General features: G+C 38.2%; 1 protein-coding gene across 1 annotated transcript in view; it reads left to right on the top strand.

Annotated features, from left to right (window-relative positions):
- The window catches only part of SCLT1 (sodium channel and clathrin linker 1), a gene marked incomplete at its 5' end in the record, with an annotated part of 110,892 nt that overhangs the window by 20,829 nt on the left and 65,888 nt on the right, over nt 1-24,175 (top strand). The window contains 6 exon segments of the mRNA XM_014589590.2: nt 87-185; nt 3,412-3,483; nt 5,513-5,587; nt 8,528-8,673; nt 12,281-12,473; nt 19,438-19,634. Coding sequence (XP_014445076.1) covers nt 87-185; nt 3,412-3,483; nt 5,513-5,587; nt 8,528-8,673; nt 12,281-12,473; nt 19,438-19,634 — 782 coding nt within the window.

Below are 24,175 nucleotides of genomic sequence, written 5' to 3'. Positions count from 1 at the left end.
AGAAAGTGAGTAATGGGTAGGGTTACCTTTTATTAACTTTACTAATAATGGTACAATCTACAACATGACATGGTTATTTTCTGAAGGCTCTGCTTGAGGAGAAACAAAAAGAAGAAGATATAGAGAAAATGAAGGAAACGATTTCTCGGTTTGTACAGGATGCTGCAATGAGAACCAGGAAAGAAGTAAGTGGTTTTTAATTATATTTAAAATTCAAATTTTAAGTTACAACTAAAGAGTAAATACTACTCAAATATTTAAAATTAAAATACTTACCTACAAATCCATAAAGGCTATATGTGAATTTAGTAACATAAATGTTTAAAACCGTTGTTTCTTTTCTTTAAAATGAGCTCTTCAACTACGTTTTTCTGTAGGCAGTGTTATAGCTTTCCTAGGTGTATTACTGTTCTAAACTGGTTTTTAAAAGCCTCATCATTTTAAAAAAATTTAAATTAAATTAACATGTTTGCTTTCTCACAAGCAGCTAATTGATAAGAGTTTTTATTCCTATAAAACCTATAATGTTTCTTTCTGAAAATCTTTCTCAGGTATCTATTATTTTGTCACTATCTGACTGAGTTTAGATCATCTTCCAAGATAACAATTTTTTTTTAAGTTTTTTTTGCCATAGGGCACATGCACTCACCAGGTAGAGAAAGAGAGAGACAGAAAGCAAGAAATCACCTCCCAGGAAGATGGCCACCCCGCAGTTCCTTCTCCTCCATTCTCCTCTCAGGATCTTGAGCACACATGCTTACGTGCCTGGCGTGAGTTTTAAGCCACCAGGTCTGGTACTCGAACCATAGTCAACTACATGGGAGTGCAGCAATATTTCCATTATGCCACCTGCTGGTCCCTTTTGTATAAACTTTTAAATAATCTGTGCAATTTTTCAGTGATGTTGTAATGCCTGTATTCATTTCAAATGTCCCTACAAACCTGAGTGTTCAGCTGCCTCCTAAAATCTAGTTATTTCTTGGCACCAGCAGGTGATGTGGCAGTTAAGGCACTGGATTCCCACTCAATCCACAGTGGTTCAAGTTCCAGATCCAGCAGCTTGAAAAATCACACTGGGCCCATGTGCATGCATGCCTAAAATCCTAAAAGGAGAATGGAGGAGAAAGGATTATGGCATGGCCTTCCCCCATGGGAGATGATTTTTCACTTTCCCTCTCTCTGTTTCTCTCTCGAGAATACATGCACCCTATGGCAAAACCTAAAAAATAAAAAAAATTTACAGATTTTGTTACCTTCCTAGCTAAATAGTCTTATCGGGCATCTGAAGCTCAGCATGTCTGGAGCTATTTTCTCTCTCTTACTCTCAGATCTTTCCTTCCTCCTGTGTTCCTGTCAATTTCCTGCACCCAGCCTTTCCCTGGTGTTCCAACTATTCACTCAAGAAGTATATATCAAGCACTGGGATCAGCAGTTAGTGTAGTGGCTATGTCGCTGGACTCCCATGTAGTCGACCGCGGTTTGCATCCCAGACCCGGTGGCTTAAAACTCACGCCGGGCGTGTGTGCATGCGTGCCCAAGATCCCAAGAGGAGAATGGAGGAAAAGGGATTGCAGCGTGGCCATCCCCCCTGGGGGGTGATTTCTCGCTTTCTGTCTCTCTGTCTTTCTCTGTCTGGTGAGCGCACACAGCACACACCCTATAGCAAAAACCTCTCCAAAAAAAAAAAAAGTATATATCAAGCACTAAATATTCTGCTGGGTCCCTGCACCCTGTGAGTTCCACAGTGTAGCCATGGTGATTTTATTTATTTTAATTTGCTTTAGAGGGGCCAGCAGGTAGCATGGTAGTTAAGGCGCTGGACTCCCACATGGCTGATCACGGTTTGAGTCCCAGACCTAGTGGCTTGCTTTCTCATTCTCTCTCTCTCTCTCTCTCTGGTGAGTGCACGTGCTCTACAGCAAGTTGAAAAATAATATATGATAGTAAATAAAATTAAATAAATAAATCTTTTTTAAAAAATTTGCTACAGAACATGTGCGTCCCTCTCTCAGAGAGAGAGAGAGAGAAAGCAAGCCCCAGGGATTATGGCTACACTCCAGTTCCTTCTCTTCCCTTCTCTTGGGATTTGGGGCACACATGTACATGCTCCTAGCATGTCTTTCAAGCTGCAGGTTTTGGATTCAAACCATACAGTCAGCTAAGTGGGATCCAGCCACCTTAACCATGTCACTGGCTGGTCCCCCACTTTGATCTTTTTAAAATAAACATTTTTCTTATTACTGTAAGTTATACATGTCATTGCAAAAAAAAAAAAGAAAGAAAGAAAGAAAAATTAAAATCACAAATATAATACCTAGCGATAACCACTATTTTTAAGCATTGTCCTTTGAATTTTCACTTAATCCCAAATTACCCATAGTATGTGTGAAAAAAAAATATATATATATATATATCTCCATTATCCTGTGAATAGCACCAAGTCTAGAAGGTAGAAAAATAATGAACATTTCACTAAAAAAATATTACATATTTTTGCAGTGCTTGGAATTTTACAGAATAGCTATTTCTTTTATAAACCAATATATTATTTCTTTCTATAGAACATATATAATATTTATATTTGTTTATATCTTACAGAACATATATAACTGGAATTTATTGAACATATATAATATGTATATTTGTCTATATCAATTTATAATATGACAATGTTGTAAATGTAAAGAAAGTTTGTATCATGTTTTAGAAATAGTCCTTTTTTTAAATTTTATTTATTATTATTTTGTAATTTGCTGAAGGGCACATGTGCTCACCAGAAACAGAGGGAGAAAGAGACAGAAAGTGAGAAGCAAGTCACCAGGTCTGGGACTCAAACCATGGTCGGCCATGTGAGGATCCAGCACCTTAACCATCACACCACCTGCTGGCCCTGAAATAGTCTATTTTATAAGACACTAGAAAATTCCCAAAGACCTTCAGGTATAAAAGTTTACTGATTATGTGCCAGTGGCATAAATATTCACCTTTCAAAAAGCGTAGTCATTAGAAAAAATTATCGTACGAGCCATCTTGATGAGATAGGACTAATTCTTCAAAATATTCTTATGTACATAATTTGTACTGTTTCTAAAGATACCTAAATACTAATTCAATAAATGATTTCTTTAAGAAGCAATTTACTTGGGACTGGCATGTGATGTACATTATTAAAATATTCTATTTGCAAAGCAAAGGTGCCTTAAAAGTTACTAATTGCATTTCAGTGTGTGAATCTGCTTTTTCTTGACGTACTCTGTGGCAGAAGTTCTCAAGGAGTTGTTCAGGGCATCTGCATCTACTATACAGCTACTTTCTTGTATGGTAAAATGACTATATTTTTAGATCTGTCATCCTGTTTGCTCTCCCTCCACTTTCTAGACCTGGGTAATTTGTTAACATCTTAATTTACAGGTTGCAAACACCAGAAAGCAATATAATATACAGATTGCTCAACTAACAGAAGAACTTTCAGGCCTTCAGATGGTATGTCAGACGAGTATGTCGTTATTTTCTTCCAAATGTTGCTTATTCTAAAGGCCATGATATAATGGAACATTCATTCATTCAAACAGTACTTATTAAACCAGGACCTATGCTAGATGCTATTGAAAAAAGTGGAATTCCAGATAGGCATATTTTCTTCACTCTGTGGGTACTGGTCCAGCAGGAAAGATAGGTGGCATTTGTCAGGGTTCACTGCAGTCACCTGTCTTTGATGCAGCTCCTGCCAGTTGGTGTGTTCATCTGGGAGACCAGAGAGAAAGAGAAACAGAACGTATGTGTGGCCATAGGAAGGAAGAAAGATAGGAAAGCTTCCAAAAAAAATAAGCACTGAAGAATGAGCAAGCAAAGAGGAACTGGAAATAAAGAACTGGAAATAGTACTTATGAGACTACAGAACAGAACCACTGGGGTTAGAAACGTAAGGTTTAATGAAGTGGAATTAAATAACCTTGCTTGCAGGACAAAAAAAAGTACAAATATTTCCAGGACTTGGGAAGATATTTACAACTTCACAAATTCTTTTTCTAAATCCATGTATCCTTTTTCATCTCTGTTAGAGAATTTCACAATAAATTATATCTTGCAATAAATATTAAGCATTAGTGTATGTTGAGTGTATGTACTTTTTCTCTTCATGAAAATCTTATCTTTCCAATTTTTTATATCATAGACACTTCAGAGTAGGACAGTCTTATGCTTTCTTTATTTTCTCCATTGCCCAATACATTTTCACAGTATATGTTTCAATGTGTACCAACCAAATGATATTTAAACATCTTTAAGAGAGAGATCACATCTTTCCTGTATTCTGTGAAGTCTGTCTGTAGTATACGTAATGGGACCTTCACCATTCTCTATAGGTCCTGAATATAATAGAACAGGTAAACACGATGTTCTTGGAGGCGAACCCACATGGGAGGATTCAGAGTTTCCATTTGAACACTTTTCCTGAGAACGCTGGGCAAGTGCATGCCCTTGTAAAATATATGCATCCAACACTTGATAAATCTGACATTCAGCACCGTGATGTATTACCACTTCACACATAAACAACTCACCATATGAACGTATATGGAAGATGGAAGTTGAATTTCTTAGACAATAAGTGTTCCCTGTTTAATAAAAGATACTAAATTTAAGTCTGTCATCTGATTTGTAACATAGAGTTATAGATCTTCACTATAATTAAAGGTAATTAATTTGGGGTCACAATTTAGAAGCATGCTTTAAAGTTTAAAAACATACTCATGTAACATTAAGGAAAAGATCATTGAATATCATCAGTAATATGCTGTCAGCCGAGCAGTTTATCAGAAGCGTGAGTCACAATGAGTAAAAAATAACCACTGCCACCCTCAGAAATAAGAGGATTAAAAAGTAATTTTGACAAAGACTAACAGTACTGATTTTTTTGGATCTTGTTAGCAAAATATTAAATTTATCAACCATCTGATGGGCCTACTAAATTTATTGATTGAAATTTTTTGAGCAGAGATGTTTTATGTTCATGCTCATAACACATTTGTGGTATTGCTAGTGACGATTTCTAAGTTTCTTAAAGAATAAATGAACTATTTGAGAATGTATGCAGTAATGCACCTTTTAGGCCATAATTTATCCCTAAAGGTATGATGCCACTTATCCAGTTCTGTGTTCTCTTGTTGAGATGTTTGATAGAAGTACATGAAAGTAAAAATTGTAGCGTGAGAAAGCGGTCCCATTTGTTTATTTGTTTCTCCCTGGAATTCCCTACCTCTGTCCCCCACCTAATCTGTTTGATTAGAGCTCCTTGGTATCCTCTAATTGGAAGCAGTTTTTGAAATCCTGGGATAGGCATCTCTTTGAAGGTTGAGTTTTGTTTTCTTTTTAATCAGCACAACATTACTGTACTGATAAGGTAACTGTGATATTTCTGTTAATGAACAAATCATTTTATTTCTTCATTTCTTCCCTATTTTTCTTAAGGTTTACCAAATATATTTATTTACAATATGACTTGAATTTATAGGAGTGTGCTGAAAAACAAGGTCAAATTGAACGGGCCATTAGGGAAAAAAAAGCAGTGGAAGAAGAACTAGAAAAGGTAAAAAGAAAATACAGTTACCTAAAACCCAGCTGTGAATGTTCAGCATTACTGTTTGCTTCTATCACATTTTCTACTAGCAACCCATGTATTTAAGTGTTTAAATGCTGGCATGACCTGAATACATTTCTTTCCCTTTTAAAAAATTTCATATATATATATATATATATATATTCCATCGGCCTTGTGATAGTCCAGCCCCTCAACCACCATGCCACCTGCTGGCCCTGAATGTGTTTCTTTCAAGAGTAGCCATGTCTTCTGAATTTTATACTTAGAGTTACAAATTTTAAAAACCTCTCCCTAGTAGTGAATTTCATTTTGTCTTTCTTTTCTTTTTCAGTTTATGCCAACTTTTATTTTGTTTAAGCCATCTATAAATATAATATATGTATGGGAAGTACCTTCAAAAATTTAATGGACAATTTGTATTATGAAAAAACGGTTCATGGATTTCAAATTTTTCTGTACTAAAATAAGCTCATACTTTAATTCCATATTTCCATGAGCTTTTGAAGTCTCCTCATCTATATAGAAAGTTATAACATTGCTGTTTTCCACCTTTTAAAAGTACAGATTTTTATCTCATAGTTAGAAAAGATATTTATCCCACTGTTATTTGAGAAAAACTATTGGTGAAGTAGATAGTTTAAATTTTATTTCTTCCTTACACACCTTTTTATTAATAGTAAATATCCCACTCTTATTAAATGCCTTAGGAAAAGAAGAGAACCAAATTTGAACACTTACTTGTTTTAAGTACTCATAAAGAAATTAAGTAACTTGCCCAAAATCATATATGAGAGAGTCAGAGTTTTCTTTTCTTTTTTTTTTTTTAAGAGGTTTTTTTCCATAGGGCACGTGTGCTCACCAAAGAGAAACAGTGAGAGGAGAGGAAAAAGCAAAAGCCCCCCCATTCCAGGGGAGATGGCCCCACAACAGTCCTTTCTCCATTCTCCTCCTGGGATTTCAGGCATACATGCACATGCACCCAGTGTTTTTTTTGTTTTGTTTTGTTTTTCGTTTTTTTGTGGGTTTTTTTTGGAGAGATTTTCACTATAGGGCGCGTGCGCTCGCCAGACAGACAGAGAGAGACATTAGAGACAGAAAGCGAGAAATCACCCCCCAGGGGGGATGGTCACGCCGCAATCCCTTCTCCTCCATTCTCCTCTCGGGATCTTGGGCACGCACGCACACGCGCCCAGCGTGAGTTTTAAGCCACCGGGTCCGGGACACGAACCGCGGTCGACTACGTGGGAGTCCAGCGACATAGTCATTACGCTAACTGCTGGTTCCTCCAGTGTTATTTTTCAAGCTACCAGTTCTGGGACTTGAGCTGCAGTCAGCCATGTGAGAGTCCAGTAACATAACCACTAGACCATCTGCTGGCCCCCCAGAATTTGATTTTCAAGAAAAGCTATGTAGTATAAAAATCATGTGATAAATTTATATTATCAGCCTGGAAAAATTATAATAGCATCAGATAATAAAAAGATCATTTACAGAACAGAATATAGTGTACAATCCCATGCAGAAAATATGTACACATCTTCCAAGTGGAACTGTTATGGTCGCCATGGTCCTGCAAGGCTAGCTCCTTCTGAGTTTCCATCTGTCATATCAAATACTACTACTACATATATATATATATATATGGGTTGGGGATGAATTTTTAAGTATCACATGGTATAGGTTAAGGAATGGACTTTCTTGGGGAAATGTGAAACTTACAAGGCTAACAGCAACAGGTAAAGAAAAGGCCTAGCTCCCTGCTCTTTCCCTGTTGTAGACCCATGTGCTGAGGTCACAGGAGTGCTGGGTCTGCAGGTAGGTGTCTACTCTAACAGAAGAGCATTGATGTGCTGGTCCTCCACCTTTGTGTAGAGTAAGAGTGACAAAGCAGTCTTGTCACTGAGGAAGACAGACACAGGTTACTTGACCCAGGCAGTGTAGATGCGGCGGGTAACTGTGCATAGGATTTGTCACAGGGTGGGTGCTCCCTAGCACCTGAAACCTTGGTCTCTTAAGATGTCACAGTCCTTGTGTTGTTAAGAGGAAGCCTCATCTAATGAGAAACTGAGCTAGGTACAACCACTCCTTCTGGGGCAGAAGGCACCCACATTCAAGGTAGATCATTGTCTCAAGGAGTGTTCATCAAAGAATTACCAATGGATATATATATATGTGTCGACATTTAGAGTAGGGTTTCTTTATGTGTCCGTTATTAAATAATTATTTTATTTAACTTTATTTATCTATTTATTTATTTATTTTTAATTTGGCCAGAGAGGGACAGAGTGAGAGAGAGAGGGAAAGTGAGAAAGCAAGCTGCCAGGTTCGAGACTTGAACCATGGTCAGCCATGTGGGAGTCCAGTGTCCTTAACCACCACTCCACCTGCCCTAGAGTAGTGTTTTTTAACTTGAGCATTTCTTTATTATTTGAACAGTTTGCAATGATTATAAATAATTTCAAACAATAAACAATTATTGCTGTGTCAGTTTCCATTATTTATTTTGTAAATAGAAAACAACCAAAATTAATTGTTTATATGTTTAGTATGTTACCATAGGAACAGATGAGCACATTGGATCATGGTTCTTTTCTTTGTTTTTTGCCATAGGGCATGTGTGCTCACTGGGAGACAGAGAAAGTGAGAAATCAGCACCACCCCCCGACCCCAGTGGATAATTTCTGCAACCCTTTATCCTCTGGTGATTTAGGGCACACACATGCGCCTGGCGTGATTTTTAAGCCAAGGGGTCCAGGACTCAAACCATGGTCAGCCATGTGTAAGTCCAGCACCTTAGCTACCACTCCACCTGCTGGACCCTTAATCATGGCTTTTTATTTGTCATAATTGATTTCAGTTTCTAAACTGTATGACTTATTGAGACACTTTCCTTCTGGGAGATAATGTATACATAGTCCTCTTCTTCAGATTTACCGTGAAGGCAGAGGAAATGAAAGTAATTACAGAAAACTGGAAGAAATGCACCAAAGATGCTTGGCTGCAGAACGTTCAAAGGATGATCTTGAGCTAAGACTTAAGAGAGCAGAAAATAGAATGAAACAACTTGAAATTAAGTAAGTTTTTCCTTTCTCTCTCGCCCATTTTTCTTTTCAGTAGAGCTACTAGTTTATCTTATGAGGGGAAAAAACTTTAACCAAATTTTCTTTTTTGCAAAACTTTTTCTTTTTTTTGAGAAGTTTTCGCTATAGGGTGCGTGCGCTCGCCAGATGGACAGACAGAAAGAGACATAGAGACAGAAAGCAAGAAATCTCCCCCCAGGGAGGATGGTCACACCACAATCCCTTCTCCTCCATTCTCCTCTTGGGATCTTGGGCATGCACGCACATGCACCCGGCGTGAGTTTTAAGCCACCAGGTCTGGGACACGAACCATGGTCGACTACGTGGGAGTCCAGCGACGCTAACTGCTGGTTCCCGCAAAACTATTTTTGAACACTAACTTCTTCAAGAAGAAAATATTTAACAGGAGCATACAATTTTAAGTGTACCCTTTCTGGAGCTCATCCCATGGCCTGGTGGTTAAGGGAGCTAGATCCCACGTGGCTGACCATGGTTCAAATCCTGGTCTCGTTGACTCAGAAAACATATCAGGAACATGTGAGTGCATGCCCAAAATTCTGCCAGGATAGAGAAATGGAAGAGAGGGATTGCATCCAGATCACGCCCCACTGGCAGGTGCTTTCTTCCTCTCCCTCTCTCTCTGTCTTTCTGTCTTTCTGGCAAATGCATGCACCCACTGTGAAAAAACATCATCCTTTCTGGCAATTAAATAGAATGTTCATGATTGGATTTTTTTTCATTCTAGCTCATTGCTTGATTATAATTATTGTCCTGTTTCTTGTAGTGTTAAATATTCCATAGTGATCTGTCGTATTTATTTATTAAATTTTCTTTTTCTTTTTTGGTTTGTTTATTTTTTTGCTTTGCCAGTGGGTACATGCACTGGCCAAGAGAGAGAAAGAAAGTGAGAAAGCCCACCATGGGGCATGATCATGCTGCAATCCCTTCTCCTCCATTTCCGTCCTTTTGGAATTTTGGGCACACACCACGTACACCTGTCCCCAGTGTATTTTTCAGGTCACCAAGTTAAGGACTCAGACCATGCGGTTAGCCATATATGATCCAGCTGCCTTAACTACCATGGGCTGGCCCTATTTATCACATTTTCTGTAAAAATGATAAAAGTTATAATACAGCATATCCATTTTGAGTATTTTTCTACCTTTTCTTCGCAATGAATTATTTAATACAGTAAAACATATATTTGAATTGCCTGAAATTTCAACTGCCATATAAATTTTGAAAAGATATGTTTTAAATAAAGACTGTTCATTTCTTTAGAATACATCTAATACTAAGTTACTTAATAAAGCTTTTTTTCCTAAAGGAATTCTTTCGGATTTGTTTCATAAATATATATGTAATTTTAAATAATCTATTTGGATAATCTGTCTGTGTGATTACTTCTAAAACAAGCATACAAGAGTATACATTTTCTTGAATGTAGTAAGCAAAGGATCACACATGAAGGCTTCTCCCAATACCATACATTCATAGGACTTCTCTCCAGTGAGTGTTCCCATGTCTTAAGAGAGAAATATTGAGTGAAAACACTCCCACCCTCACATGGTCTCTCTGCAGTATGAGTTTTACTGTGGATGGGAGTAAGATGCATTGGTGGAATCTTCTTCATGTTCCTCAGATCTTGAAAATTTTTCTCTAGGGCGAATTGTCACATATTTTCTAAAAACAACGTGAGCAAAGAAACCTTTCTTTATTGCTTTTATTCATAGTGTTTCTCTCCAGTATAATTTCACATATGTCTCTTAACTATCCTGGGAACACTGAAGGCTTTCCCACATTTCTTACATTCTTGGGATTTTCCTTTAGTTGTGTGTTCACATGATGAATGTTTTACAGTCACTTGAGTCAAAGGGTTTCATTTGAATGTGAATTCTATCTACTTCTCATTCCAGGAGCACTGTGCTTACTATGTTTAAGCCTCTTTTCATCTCTATTGCTCTTTTTTCTTTTTTCCTTTTTTTTTGTCCAAATAATTTGTTGAAAAAAAAAAAAAAACAAATTCTTTGTAGTATAGCTTTTTTTTCCTACTACGTATATGTATGTCATTTGCTTTATTTCCCTATCTCATGTAGTTCCTCAAAACTATATAACAAAGAGGCTTGCTCCAGTCCATCTACCGTGTGTCATAGGCATTCTTCATAGCTGGTATCGCAGACTAAACTTACCTTCAAGGCACATAAAGTGTGGTCGTTTCTTATCTCAGCATCTTTCTGATCTTAGCCTTTTATTGTCATTGCCTACATACATCATTTCATTAGGAACTTTATCAGCCTAAGTTTAAATAGCAAAAAGAGCTACAAATATTACGGGGAATAAAGTATTTAATGTAAGAGTCAGAACTTACAGGCAGGTAGGAGACTGGGGAAGCGAAGATCCAGAAGGACAGACGTAGAGGTCAGAGAAGGCCACTGTCCATATCTATGTTTTTTGTTTGTTTGTTTGTTTGTTTGTTTTTTGGAGAGATTTTCACTGTAGGGCACGTGTGCTCGCCAGACAGAGAGACATAGAGACAGAAAGTGAGAAATCACCCCCCAGGGGGTATGGTCACGCCGCAATCCCTTCTCCTCCATTCTCCTCTCGGGATCTTGGGCACGCACGCACACGCACCCGGCGTGAGTTTTAAGCCACCGGGTCCGGGGCACGAACCGCGGTCGACTACGTGGGAGTCCAGCGACATAGCCATTACGCTAACTGCTGGTTCTCTCCATATCCATGTGAAGCACGAGTCGATCTGGTTAAGTCATACTGCTGAAGTAGAACCATGAAGGTATGATTCATGGTGCTAAAACTGCCTCCATGCGAAAGCTATTACTCTTTTTAAGCATTTTTATCTTCACAGTATCTTTAAGCAGTAGTTTTCTTAAGCCATGACAATGTTAGTAGCATTTATATTCCTTGTAACATCTATTGACCAAGGAATGTTCATAGTGCTTGATATCTGTGATTGAAAATGTGAAAATTTTATGATAAAAATAAAAAACAGCAAATCAGTTGAACCAATATACATGTATAAAAAGTGTTCTTACCCAATAATCCATTGTTAAGAAGGTTCAATAAATATAACCTATTTAACCTATGATAACAAATTTGTAGAAGTAGAAGTTGATAAAAATATTTCTAAGGCATGTAATGGGAAAATAGAAAGATAGAGCTTGTCATTATAATTGACTAATGCAGTCAGCTGTTGTGTTTTTCTATGGACTTTACTGATAAAGTGAAGGAATTTTGCTTATTACCTTCTTCATCTGTTTTACTGTTGGCTTCACTTTGTTTCCTTGAAGTGCCCTTGCACAGTGATTTTTCAATGTTGATTTTCACGTTGATTTCACATTCATTTTCTAGATGAGTGAAAACAGTTCAATTTACCTACTCTTAGTTAAGATGGTAAGTTGAAAGTATTTGCCCAGTATAACCTAACATTTTGAAACCACGTGTTAGATGGTTTGAGACTAAAGCAAAAAGAAATGGCTCAGAAAAAAAAAAACAACTCTGTACTATAAAATACAGGCAGACTTCTGGACTTCTCCAACAGATCATTAAGTTTAACGATTCTTCTTGTTTTGTTTTATTTAATCAGTTCCTCAGAAGAGATATCACGTTCCCAAGAAATGATTCAGAAACTTCAGAATGTACTGGAATCTGAGAGAGAGAACTGTGGATTTGTCAGTGAAGAAAGGCTAAAACTTCAGCAAGAAAATGAACAATTACAGAAAGAGGCTGAGAATTTACGAAAGATTGCTCTGGAGGCTCAAAAAAAAGCCAAATTAAAGGTATTCTAAAGAAAGTCAGCGTTAAATGTGTACTTGAATATCAAGGTATAGCAAATATTCAGAGAGAACTTGTAAAACAAGGCTTTTTTTTTTTTTGCCTTCTCATCAGATAGCACTAAATCATAATTCAGAGTGTTAACCAGTCATTTCTGCATTGTGGAACTTGGCAGGCATACTCGAAAATGATTGGCTTCACTATCCACACATACAAAAAAAATTCTTCTTCAACCATGAAGTACACCGATATTCCTGCCAAACTGATACAAGCAACGCTAGCGAAACTATAGATTAGATAACTTTACAGACTGCCTTCTCCCAGTTCCCTCAATAATAGCCTCTCAAAAATTGAACTTTTCTGAAACTGTCTAGCGGATGTTACATCAGTATGCCCTGAAAACCATTCATAGCTACTCTGAAAATTCCACACCAGGAAGCCAGGGGCAAATGTTTCATCTAAAACAAAGTTCTTTTCTTTTGTTTAATACTTATATGCTTTGGTAATAGGAACATGATAACCTCCTTAAGGGAGTTTTAAGAAATGCACATATCTCTTTGATATTGTGCATACCTTTCCTGATTCCATGAGACTTTTATAAAAAAGTGGCACTAACTTTTTATGATGAAGATCTAAATATTTATTTATTTATTTATTTATTTATTTATTTATTTATTCTTTGAGAGAGATTTTTGCTATAGGGCATTTGTGTGCACAAGAGAAACAGAAAGTGGGAACTCAACTCCCAAGGAAGGATGCCACACCGCAATCCCTTCCTTTCCCTCCATACTCTTCTTGATATGTTGGGTATGCACACACATGCTCCCAGTGTTAGTTTCAAGCTGCCAAGTCCAGGACTCAAACCACAATCAACCATGTGTCCAGCACCTTAACCACTATGTGACCTGCTGGCCCCAATATCTGCATCTTTCAAATTCATAATAAGGATATGGTCTAGTAGTATTAGTGGTTTACTTTAATTTTTGTTGCTTCAAATAATCATAAGAAGTCACATTCCAATCTAATTTCTAATAACATTCATTTTTTGAATCCCTTTCATTACCAGTGATTAAACCATGTAGTTACTTAACTTGAACTCTGAAATGAAAAAGACAGTCATATATCATTTCAAGAACTTTGCATTATATGCTTTAGGTTGTGAGAAGTCTTTGAAGAACAAAGAGAGGAACTTCTTACCAGATATAAAGATTTGATATAAAGCTACAGTAGTTAACTGAGTATGATATTGACATAAGAATAATCAAATTGATCAATGGTCAGAAACAACCGTTTTTCTCATAATCACCTGATTTATAACAAAAGCACTGCTCCAGTTCTTTGGGGGAGAAGTTGTCTTTATAATAAATGATGCAAAGTCATTTGAATCCATACTTTACAAAAGAACGTTGGCTCCTTTATCACACCATATGTGCAAATTAACCCAGGCTGCCTGTAGACCTAAATATGAAATGTAAAACAATGGCATTTCAAGGAGAAAATGTTCATCTCCTAGGTAGATATATTAGTTCATTACTGCATTACTAAACAGAAATACCTGAGACTGGGGTTTATTTGGTTTATGATTCAGGTGGCTGGACAGTCTGGAGGGGCCTGCATCAGGCCAGCCTCTGTGCTACACCGTGACATGGCTGACGGCAGAGTAAGGTGGGCACATGCAGAGAGAGAGGAAACAGAATCCCATTTTATCTCTGCCATGCTCTAGTCAATTGCATCGTGCTTTGCTATTAGGCCCCCTTTTTAAAGGTCTCACTACCTCCCAAAAACATTGCACTAGAAACTAAGCATTACACTTGGGAACAATATCCAGAAATAAAGAACAGTTTAATTATGATATATCAGGACCAGCAGATGGCGTAATGGTTATGTTGCTGGACTCCCACGTAGTGGTAGTGCCGGACCTGGCAGCTTAACACCAGGCACATGTGCGTGTGGTACCCGAAATCCCAAGAGGAAAATGGAGGAGAAGGGATTGTAGCATGGTCACCCCCCTCCAGGGAATGATTTCTCACTTTCTATCTCTCTGTCTCTGTCTCTCCATTGAGCACACGTGCCCTATAGCAAAAATCTCTCTCAAAAAAATTTATGATATATATACAATGTCTTTAAATTATTAAAAACATTATTTCCAAATATTTTATGTTGCATTTATATTGCTGTGTCCTAAATTTTAAAATGCACACACACAGAGAATATTCTTTTGTACAATATAACCACAATTTCTAAATTCATAAATTAAAAAAAAGAAAGGAAACGTAGAAGTTTTAAGTGGTTATCTGAGTTGTAGGATTACAGAGACCTCGTAGTTGTCTTTTTCATGTGTTTTCCATAATTTTACAATATACGTGTGGTTTCATTTTTTGGTTTTTTTCACAGTGAGGAGGAGATGGAATCAGTGAGTTCCCCCTACCCATAGCCCATTTAATCCATTTTTAACATGTCAGGATAGTAACTAATATTTTGGAGGACAAAGGGATGACAGCGTATTTTCTCACATATCGCTTCAAATCTGGATCTAGTTTAAGAGATGAATCATTGATAAATAAGGAGCATAACCTTTTAACGGGATTGTTGTAATGCTGTTTTATGGAAGAAGGTGGCACTCAGATAAACTGCTGCTTTGTAGCTGATTCTTTTTTTGCCAAAATAGGAACCTAGTGCTACATTTTGCTTCTTTTCTCCCTCTTGAAAAAGCAACCAAAAGATAAAGACAGGGAGATACTGGGAGGTCAGTGACTGCAAACCTTACCAGTTTGTTATTTCAGGTTTTCATGTATCTGAAAGCTACTGCTTTCCTTTCACCCTCGCTTTCTCCTTTCTAAACTACTCCTGTCTTTCTGCCAAGGATTCTGTTCCTTTGTGATCTAAATACCTCTTATAAGTATCTAAAATTAAGACATAGAGTAGTTTTTTTGTTTTTGGAATTTGGGTTTTTAAGAGAGATTTTTGCAAGAGGACACGTGTGCTCGCCAGAGAGAGATAGTCAGAAAGTGAGAAATCACCCCCCAGGGTAGATGGCCACGTGGCAGTCCCTTCTTCTCCAGTTTCCTCTCCGGATTTTTAGCATGCATGCACATGCACCCAGCATGAGTTTGAAGCTGCCGGGTCAGGGATTTGAACCTCAGTCGACCGTGGGAGTCCAGGGATGTAACCATTACAGCATGTGCTGGTCCCAAGACATGGAGTAGTTTTCAACAGTCCTGCTATCTATTTTATGAGCATTACTCTGCAGTGGAACACACAAAGGAAAAAAAAAGGGGTGGGGGGACCATAAATCCCTTTTCCTACCTAAAATTCTGAATTTCATCATTAATGGGATTTTTGTGGTAGTGTATCCAATTTATGTGGTCCTTAGCCTTCCAACATCACTACAGGCCTGTTCAGTTGAGCAGTTGAATTTGTATCAGCTATAGGTTCTAGAATATGACATTTTAAAAAGCCATCATTTATTGAACCTATAAATGAATTATAACAACCTTACAATCCTGGTGCTGAAGATACGGTGGTAAAGTAAACAGATATGGCGCCTACCTTTATAAACAAAATTAGTGTAATGGCTATACTGCTGAACTCCCATGTAGCCGACCATAGTTCAAGTCCCAGACCCGGTGGCCTAAACTCACACTGGGCACGTGTGTTTGTGTGTGTGCCCAATGTCCGGAGAGGAGAATGGAGGAGAAGGGATTGCAGCGTGGCCATCCCCCTTGAGGGGTGATTTCTTGCTTTCTGTCTCTCTGTCGCTCTCTGTCTCTCTGGCGAGGGCACGCACTCTATAGCAAAAACTTCTCAAAAAAAAAAAATTTGCATAAATGTGGGTATGCTGTAAACATCATTGTAAACTAACAAATGCTTTTTTTCAGAAAAGCATAGGGTACTGTAAGAGATTAAAAAAAGACTTGACTTTATCTAGTCAGGTGGTAAAGAACTTATGTAAGGGCCAGCAGGTGCCATGGTGGTTAAGGTTGCTGAACTCCCACATGGCCGATCCAGTTCAAGTCCCAGACCTGGCAGCTTGCTTTCTCACTTTCTCTCTCTCTCTCTCTCTCTCTCTCTCTCTCTCTCTCTCTCTCACTCACCCACAGTGGTCAAATTAAAATAAATAAATAAATAATTTTTTAACAAAACTTCCATATAGAAACAGTAATTGAGCTGAATTGTAAAAGCTGAATAGAAATATCTAAGATAAGCAGGAGGGGGGAAATTATTCAGGCAAAAATAACAACATGTGAAAAGAATGAGAAGACATTCTAGAGGAAACAAAGGGTGCAGAAGAAATGGTGGCAGTACACAAGCATGTTGAAATCAGCAGGGATCCACTTACCATGAAGGAAGGGCCTTAGAGCAAAGCTTTGCACACTATCCATAGCTTATCTAAGTGGCGGAAGGGAGTTAACTAGGAGGACAAAGTTCTGAAACTCCAAAGATGCAGACACCAGTTTTTCTTTTTTGGTTTTTTAAGAGAGAGATTTTTTTTTTTTTTTGCCTTAGGGCGGGTATGCTCACAGAAGAGATAGAGAGATGGAAAGCAAGAAATCACCCTCTGGGGGGATGGCCATGCCACAATCCCTTCTCCTCCATTCTCCTCTTGGGATTTTGGACAGACACTCACACATGCCCAGTGTGAGTTTTAAGCCTCTGGGTCCAGGACTCAAACTGCAGTCGGCTACATGGGAGTCCAGCAACATAACCATTACACCATCTGTTGGTGCTCAGACCAGTTTTTAATACATGTATAGGAGACAGAGACAAACACTGACAGAAGCTGAGCTTTTTGTTTTCTTCCTCACATGCTAGGGCTTTGGCTTCTCTTCAGAAAGTGGAAATTGAAGCAGGGAAAGAGGAAGAGAAAGTTCACATCAAAATATGCAGAATTGGGACCAGCAAGTGGCATGGAGGTTGGGGTGGTGGACTCTCCACATGGTCAACCACAGTTCAAGTCCCAGACCTGGCAGCTTGCTTTCTCTCTTTCCTTCTCTTTCTCTCTCTTTCTCTCTGTCTCTTTCTGCTCAAATTAAAATAATATTAACAACAAATGGAATTAAATAAATTCTTTTAAATAAGTAAAAAAGCAGAATTTAGTAATTCAAAAATTACCAAAATTACAGCAATGGCTAAGGGACCTCAGGATGTTTGCACAGCAGAAATACAACACGAAGTTACTAAGACCAAGGTTGTTTGTGTGTTGCTTTATGAAGTTAGAAAGCAAATGAAAGGGACCAGCAGTTGGTGTAATGGCTATGTCGCAGGACTCCTATGTCGTCGACCGCATTTCGAGTCCTGGACTCGGTGGCTTAAACTCACGCCGGGCACATGTGCGTGCATGCCCAAGATCCCGAGAGGAGAATGGAGGAGAAGGGATTGTGGCGTGGCCATCCCCCCAGGGGATGATGTCTCGCTTTCTGTCTCTCTTTCTGGTGAGCGCACACACCCTATAGCAAAAACCTCCCCCCAAAAAAAGAAAGCAAGAGATTTAGGAAGCGCACTGCACTTAGCAGGAGTGGTGAGGATAAGATAGTTGCAGTTTCCCCCAAGAGCCATGCATCTAATTATTATCAGATATTGTTTGGTGTTTCTTAGTTGGTAAAGTTTAGTTTCTTACTTGTTTAAGTTTGAAAGTTATCATTTTTAATGAATAGTCAGAAGCCAAGCTAGATGTGCCCATTTTTTAAGCTTTTTTTTTTTTTTTTTTTTTTTTTGGAGGGGGGAGGTTTTTGCTTTAGGGCATCAGGAGAGAGGTTTTTGCTGTAGGGCATATGCACTCTCCAGAAAGAGAGAGAGACAGAAAGACAGAAAGTGAGAAATCACACCCCTGAGAAGGATGGCCACACCACAATCCCTTCTCCTCAATTCTCCTCTTGGGATCTTGGGCACGCACACACACGCCCAGCGTGAGTTTAAGCCGCCGGGTCTGGGACTTGAACTGTGGTCAGCTACATGGGAGTCCAGCGACATAGCCATTACGCTAACTGCTGGTCTCATAAACATATTATTTTTAAATATCACAAGATAGGTGTTCTTTTAAATTATTTCACTAGTTTAACAAGATAAAAATGACCTGAAAAAGGTATCAAAGACATTAGGTCACCTTTCAGCCTTTTCCCAACAGTTTTTTGTTGTTGTTTTTCCCTGAACCAAAGAGCACAGAAAATTATTGCAGTTAAGTATTTTCTCAGCTGTCTGAAGGACGTACCTAGGTAGTGACACTGTAGATAGGCATGAGTAAAGGCAATTCACTGTCTATGTTGGATACTTTAAGGCATTTGGGCTTAATTCCATCCCAGAACACCAATCAGGAAAGCTTCAAGGTTGTTCAAAGAGCCTTTACTTGTATGTTCTTCTTCATGAAGGGGGTTTCACTATAATTACAGAAATGCCTAGAAATATACTGAAGATATTTTCATGTGAGATTCTGAAACTCATTATTTATCTTTTTTCCTGAAAAAAAAATTCATTGATACTGCATCTGAAGTGGTAAAAAGGAATTTCTTTATTTTCTTTTACTTTACAAAGCCCTTGGAAAGATGATCTGAAATTAGTATATAAGTCATAAATGCTTTGAATAAAAATCTAAGTGAACATTTCCTACAGACCCTGGCAACAAAAGTAAGATGAGACAAAGAGAGCAGTTTCATGTTACATAGTAAGCCGTTTTTCCTCTGGCATTTTAAATTGTTGGGGAATGGATTGCAAAAAAATTGTAGTCTGTTATAATCATAGTTGTACCAAATTTTATTATAGGATAAGTCTTAATTTATGATGAAGACAAGTTATAGACGCAGTAATTTTGCAGATTATAAGAAATATAAGATACCTCTTACGTAGATTTCTCATTGAAACATTTCTGTGCCTTACACAACACACAGAGGGATTCCTTTTGTGTATATCATTGATTGGTGCATCTCCTGTAGTATTAGAAAAGGGGAAAAAAGTCTGTTTTCATTTATTCTTTAGATCAGTACAATGGAACATGAATTTTCAATAAAGGAACATGGGTTTGAAGTTCAGCTGAGAGAGATGGAAGACAGTAATCGGACTTCCACGGAGGAACTGAGGCATCTCTTAGCGACTCAGCAGAAGGCAGCCAATAGGTGGAAAGAAGAAACAAAGAAACTTACTGAAAGTGCAGAGATTAGAATCAGTAATTTAAAGTAAGTCCTTTATTCATTGTGTGCCACATTGTACAGGGGCAGGGGGAGTGACTTTACGTATAGTTAAATACACTTGTCATAATCTTCTTGTAAAAATGTATAATTCCGAGCCCACATGTGGTGGTGCAAGTGGGAGGGCATCACTGCACTGACCCCCGTGGGAGGCTCAGGTTCAGTTCCCAACCCCGCCTAGTCAGGCCAGGTACAGTGGCATGCTCCTGGAGTCCCAGCTAGCTGGGGTGCTGGGGCAGGAGGAGGGTGACCTGGTGAAACCCTATCAAAAGAATCTCTTGGGGCTAGCAGGAAGCATAGTGGTTACGGTGCTGGATTCCCACATGGCCGACTGCAGTTCAAGTCCCAGACCCAGCAGCTTGAAACTCATGCCAGGCATATACATGTGTGTGGCCCAAAATCCCAGGAGGAGAAGAAATGATGGTGTGGCCCTCCCCCTACCAGAGGGTAATTTCTCACTACCTCTGTCTTTCTTTGTCTCGCACATACCCTTTCAAAAACCTTAAAAAAAAAAAAAAAAACCCTTTCTCTCCCCACCCTTTCACCTTCCCCTCACTTTCCCTATCTCTCTCCATCTCTCTTACACTTACATTACCACACACTTTTTCATTTAAAAAATTTGGCCAACTGGTGGCAAGGTGGCTTGATCCCACACAGCCAATGTCATGGTCCAGGTCCCAGACCAGAGACCTGAAAACACACCAGACACATTTGCATGAGAAAGGATTACAGTGTAGCCATCTCCCCTGGGAGGGGATGCTTTCTCACTCCCCCCATCCACCTTATCTATCTCCAGTGAGCATATACATGGTGTAACAACAACAACAAAAAGATTTCATGTAATTCTGGTTCTTGTACTTGCATTTTTTAATTCAGAAAGTATTTATGAGCTATAGGTTGGGTAGCCCTTATCCAGGTGTCTGGGACTTTGCATTGGTGCGTGTAGTGGTAAGCACTGCTGCTTACAAATGTGTGCACAGAGATGTTTCCGATTTTATATTTTTCTGATTTGGGAATATTTGCATTTACATAATGAGATACCTTGGGGTTAGGCTCCCAAGTCTAAGCAAATCTCTCTGTCTCTCTCTGTCTTTCTGGCGAGTGCACACCCTATAGGAAAAACCTTTAAAAAAAAATTACAGTGTTTAATCTATACTATAAAAATGTTAAATAATATAAATTGAAACAAATATTGTATATTTTTGTAAATTTCATGCATATCCCACACAATACAATTACTTTTGTTGAGCAGAGCAGTTTAAAATCTTTTTTTTTTTAAGAATTATTTTATTTGTTTATTTATGTATTTATTATTTTTTTGGAGAAGTTTTGCTATAGGGCACATGCGCTTGCCAGAAAGAGAGACAGAAAGCAAGAAATCACCCCCGGGGGGATGGCCACACTGCAATCTCTTCTCCATTCTCCTCTCGGGATCTTGGGCACGCACACATACACACACACACACACCCCCAGCATGAATTTAAGTCACCGGATCCGGGACTCGAACCATGGTCGACAGCATAGGAGTCCAGCAACATAACCATTACGCCAACTGCTGGTCCCTTTTTTAAAAATTATTATTTTTTAATTTGATCAGAAAACGAGAGAGAGAAAGGGAAATGAGAAAGCAAGTTGCTAGGTCCGAGATTTGAACTGCTGCTACCACGTGAGAGTCCACCACACCACCTGCCAGCTGCACAGTTTAGAATCTTAATGCTGTTTTGGTGTAGCAAAATGTTTTATAATTGCGACACAGTTCTTTGGCCAGCAAAGCCTAAAATATTTGCTTTTGGTACCTTTAAGAAAAAGTTTGCTGACCTTTCCTGAGAAAGAATCTTGGGACTTTTTTTTTAAGGGTTATTTAATTAAATTAATTTATTAATTTTAATTTGAACAAAGAGGGACAGAGTGAGAGAGAGCGAGAAAGTGACAAGGCAAGACTCCAGATCTAGGGTTTGAACTACGGTCGGCCATGTGCAAATCCAGCACCCTTAACTACCACGTCACCTGTCAGCCCCAGAACTTGGGATTTTTTTTGCTGAATGAAGTGGGCAGCACAAGAGTTCAAGACGGGTATGAGTTTAGCAGACTTAGAGTAAGCTTATGTAATCACACTTACATGTTTAATAGGTGTCTTTGACCACTGTAGTGGGCTGTAGTGACCCTAAAGTTTTGCTCTAAAAAAATAAAGTTCACTAGAAAAAAAGAGCAGACTATAAGGGATGTTGATCAGTGAGAACAAAATTATACTTAGATAAGAAGAACAATTTTTTTAGTGTTGTAAAACACAGTAGGGAGAACATAGTTCACAGCCTACTCTCTATCTCAGAGTAACCAAGAAAGCAAATTCTGAACGTTCCTAACACAAAGTGATGGCAAATGGTTAAGATGACGAGTACACTAATTACTCTGACTTAATCGTCATCGTCCACACTGCACTCTTGTACGGAAAAATTACATTGTATCTTTATTGATATGTACATTTGTAATATATCACTAAAAAACAAATACATTTTTACTAATTGAAAAAAATTAATAGGCTATAATAGGTACCAAGAGAAGAAGGGAGCTAGAGACCAGTATTGTTATAGTCCAAGTGTGAAATGATGGTGACTTGGACTGCATTTTTAAAGGTTGGAGATAATCAAAAAAGTTTGGATATGCTGCCCAAGGGACATTTAATACAGTATTAAATGACTGACTGATACCCTGGTCAGTAGTGTATGTAAATTTGGCATTCAGGAGAGAGACTGCAACAAGAGCTATAAGTTACGTAATTGTTAACATGCCTATGATTTTTAAAGTCGTGGGAAAAGAACATGTTGAAAAAGAGTACAAGAGCGCCCCTCCCCCCATCCAGTTTCTCCTTCTGCATTTTCACTTACCTGCTTGTACAGTACAATAGATATTTTAAGAGAGAGAATTTTTTTTATAGACCACAGATTAGTTTATTTTTAATACCCATCATGCCATGAATTCATAGGGAATAGGTTCCAGTAGCTCAGGCTCCTTTCCATTGGGTCTCACAAAGTGTGCTTCTCTGGGCGGAGCTGGCTGGCGCTTCAGTTGAACCCAGGTAACTTTCTCTTTGGCTTCCTTCTTTCTCTGGTCATTTTCCTTCACATGTTTTAGCAAGCTATCTCTGCTCCTAGAATGCTTACTATGTTCAATATGCACAATAATTCTCTTGGCAAGAATCTTGCCCTTAACTTGTTTATTCACAACAATGCCAACAGCATGCTGGGTGGGTAACATTGTAGACTCTTCCAGTTTTGCCATGGTAACATTTGTGGGGCATTCCTTTTTGAACGATACCCATTCCCTTGATGTCTACATTATCACCTTTCCTGTAGATTCGCATGTATGTTGCCAAAGGAATAACTCCATGTTTTCTAAAAGGCCTAGAGAACATATATCAGGTGCCTCTCCTCTCTCCCTTTGTGTTCGTCTCTTTCCCTGAGAGAGACAACTTTCACATAACTTTTATTATAGTATTTTGTTATAATTGTTATAATTCTATAGTATTTGTTATAATAATCTATTTTATTAGTAGTTACGGTTATTATCTCTTACTATACCTAATCTATAAATTAAACTTTATTGTAGATATGTATGTATAGGGGAAAACAGGTCTCTATGGGGTGAGTTTGGTATTATGCAATGTTTTAGACATCCACTTGGGGGCTCTTGGAACATATCTCCCATGTGGGGGACTACCAATATAAATACAGAAATGAAGCTACCAGAGGACTAAGTCTAAAATTTAAAGTTTAGAGCGATAAACATACCACTTAAAGAAGTTGAGAAAGAATATCCAGTGTAATAAGAATCAAGACATAATGGTAAAAAAATAAAATAAAATCAGAAAGAGAATTTGCTATAATGGTTAGTATTTAGTAAGCACTGAATGTGTTGTATTGCTCTAAGTAAATTACATGTATTTATCTGTATGTCAGTGCCACAATGCATTTAACATATTTTACAGATAGGGAAACTGAGGCAAAGGGAGGTTAAGGAACTTGTTCAAGGTAACATAGGTAATGGAGTGGCAGATTCTGGCTTCAAATTCAGTTGGGTTAAAGACAGTATGCTTTATTTGTTTGTTTATTTTTGTGAGGACAATATGCTTTTAACTGTTATTTTTATAAAAAGCTAAAAGTTTATAGGTTGAGGAGGGTGAGAACTGAGAATAGATCTTTCAGTTTGGTGCCATGTAGGAATCTTTGTTAACCACAATAAGGGAGTTTTGGTGGGATGCTGAAATTAAATGTATTTATAATGAAAGACAATTTCTACTTCCATTTTATGGTGAGCTAGACAATTTAAACCAATACTCCACCACAACTGAAAAAGTTAGATGAATTGTAAAAAGTATCTGATAGCCCAGCTTGGTGGCCTAGTCCATAGCAAATTGAACTGCAGTGCTGGAAGCCACATGGCTGACTGCAGGTTCAAATCACCAGGTTGGCTTGAAAAAGCACCAGAGGTGTATGAGCATGCCCAGGGTTTTGATGAGCTGGAGGGCTGGG

The sequence above is a fragment of the Tupaia chinensis genome, unplaced genomic scaffold (genome assembly GCF_000334495.1).
Source record: "Tupaia chinensis unplaced genomic scaffold, TupChi_1.0 Scaffold000362_1, whole genome shotgun sequence".
Taxonomy (NCBI): Eukaryota; Metazoa; Chordata; class Mammalia; order Scandentia; family Tupaiidae; genus Tupaia; species Tupaia belangeri.
Note: the sequence above shows the minus strand (reverse complement) of the source record. Positions and strands in the feature narration are given on the sequence as shown.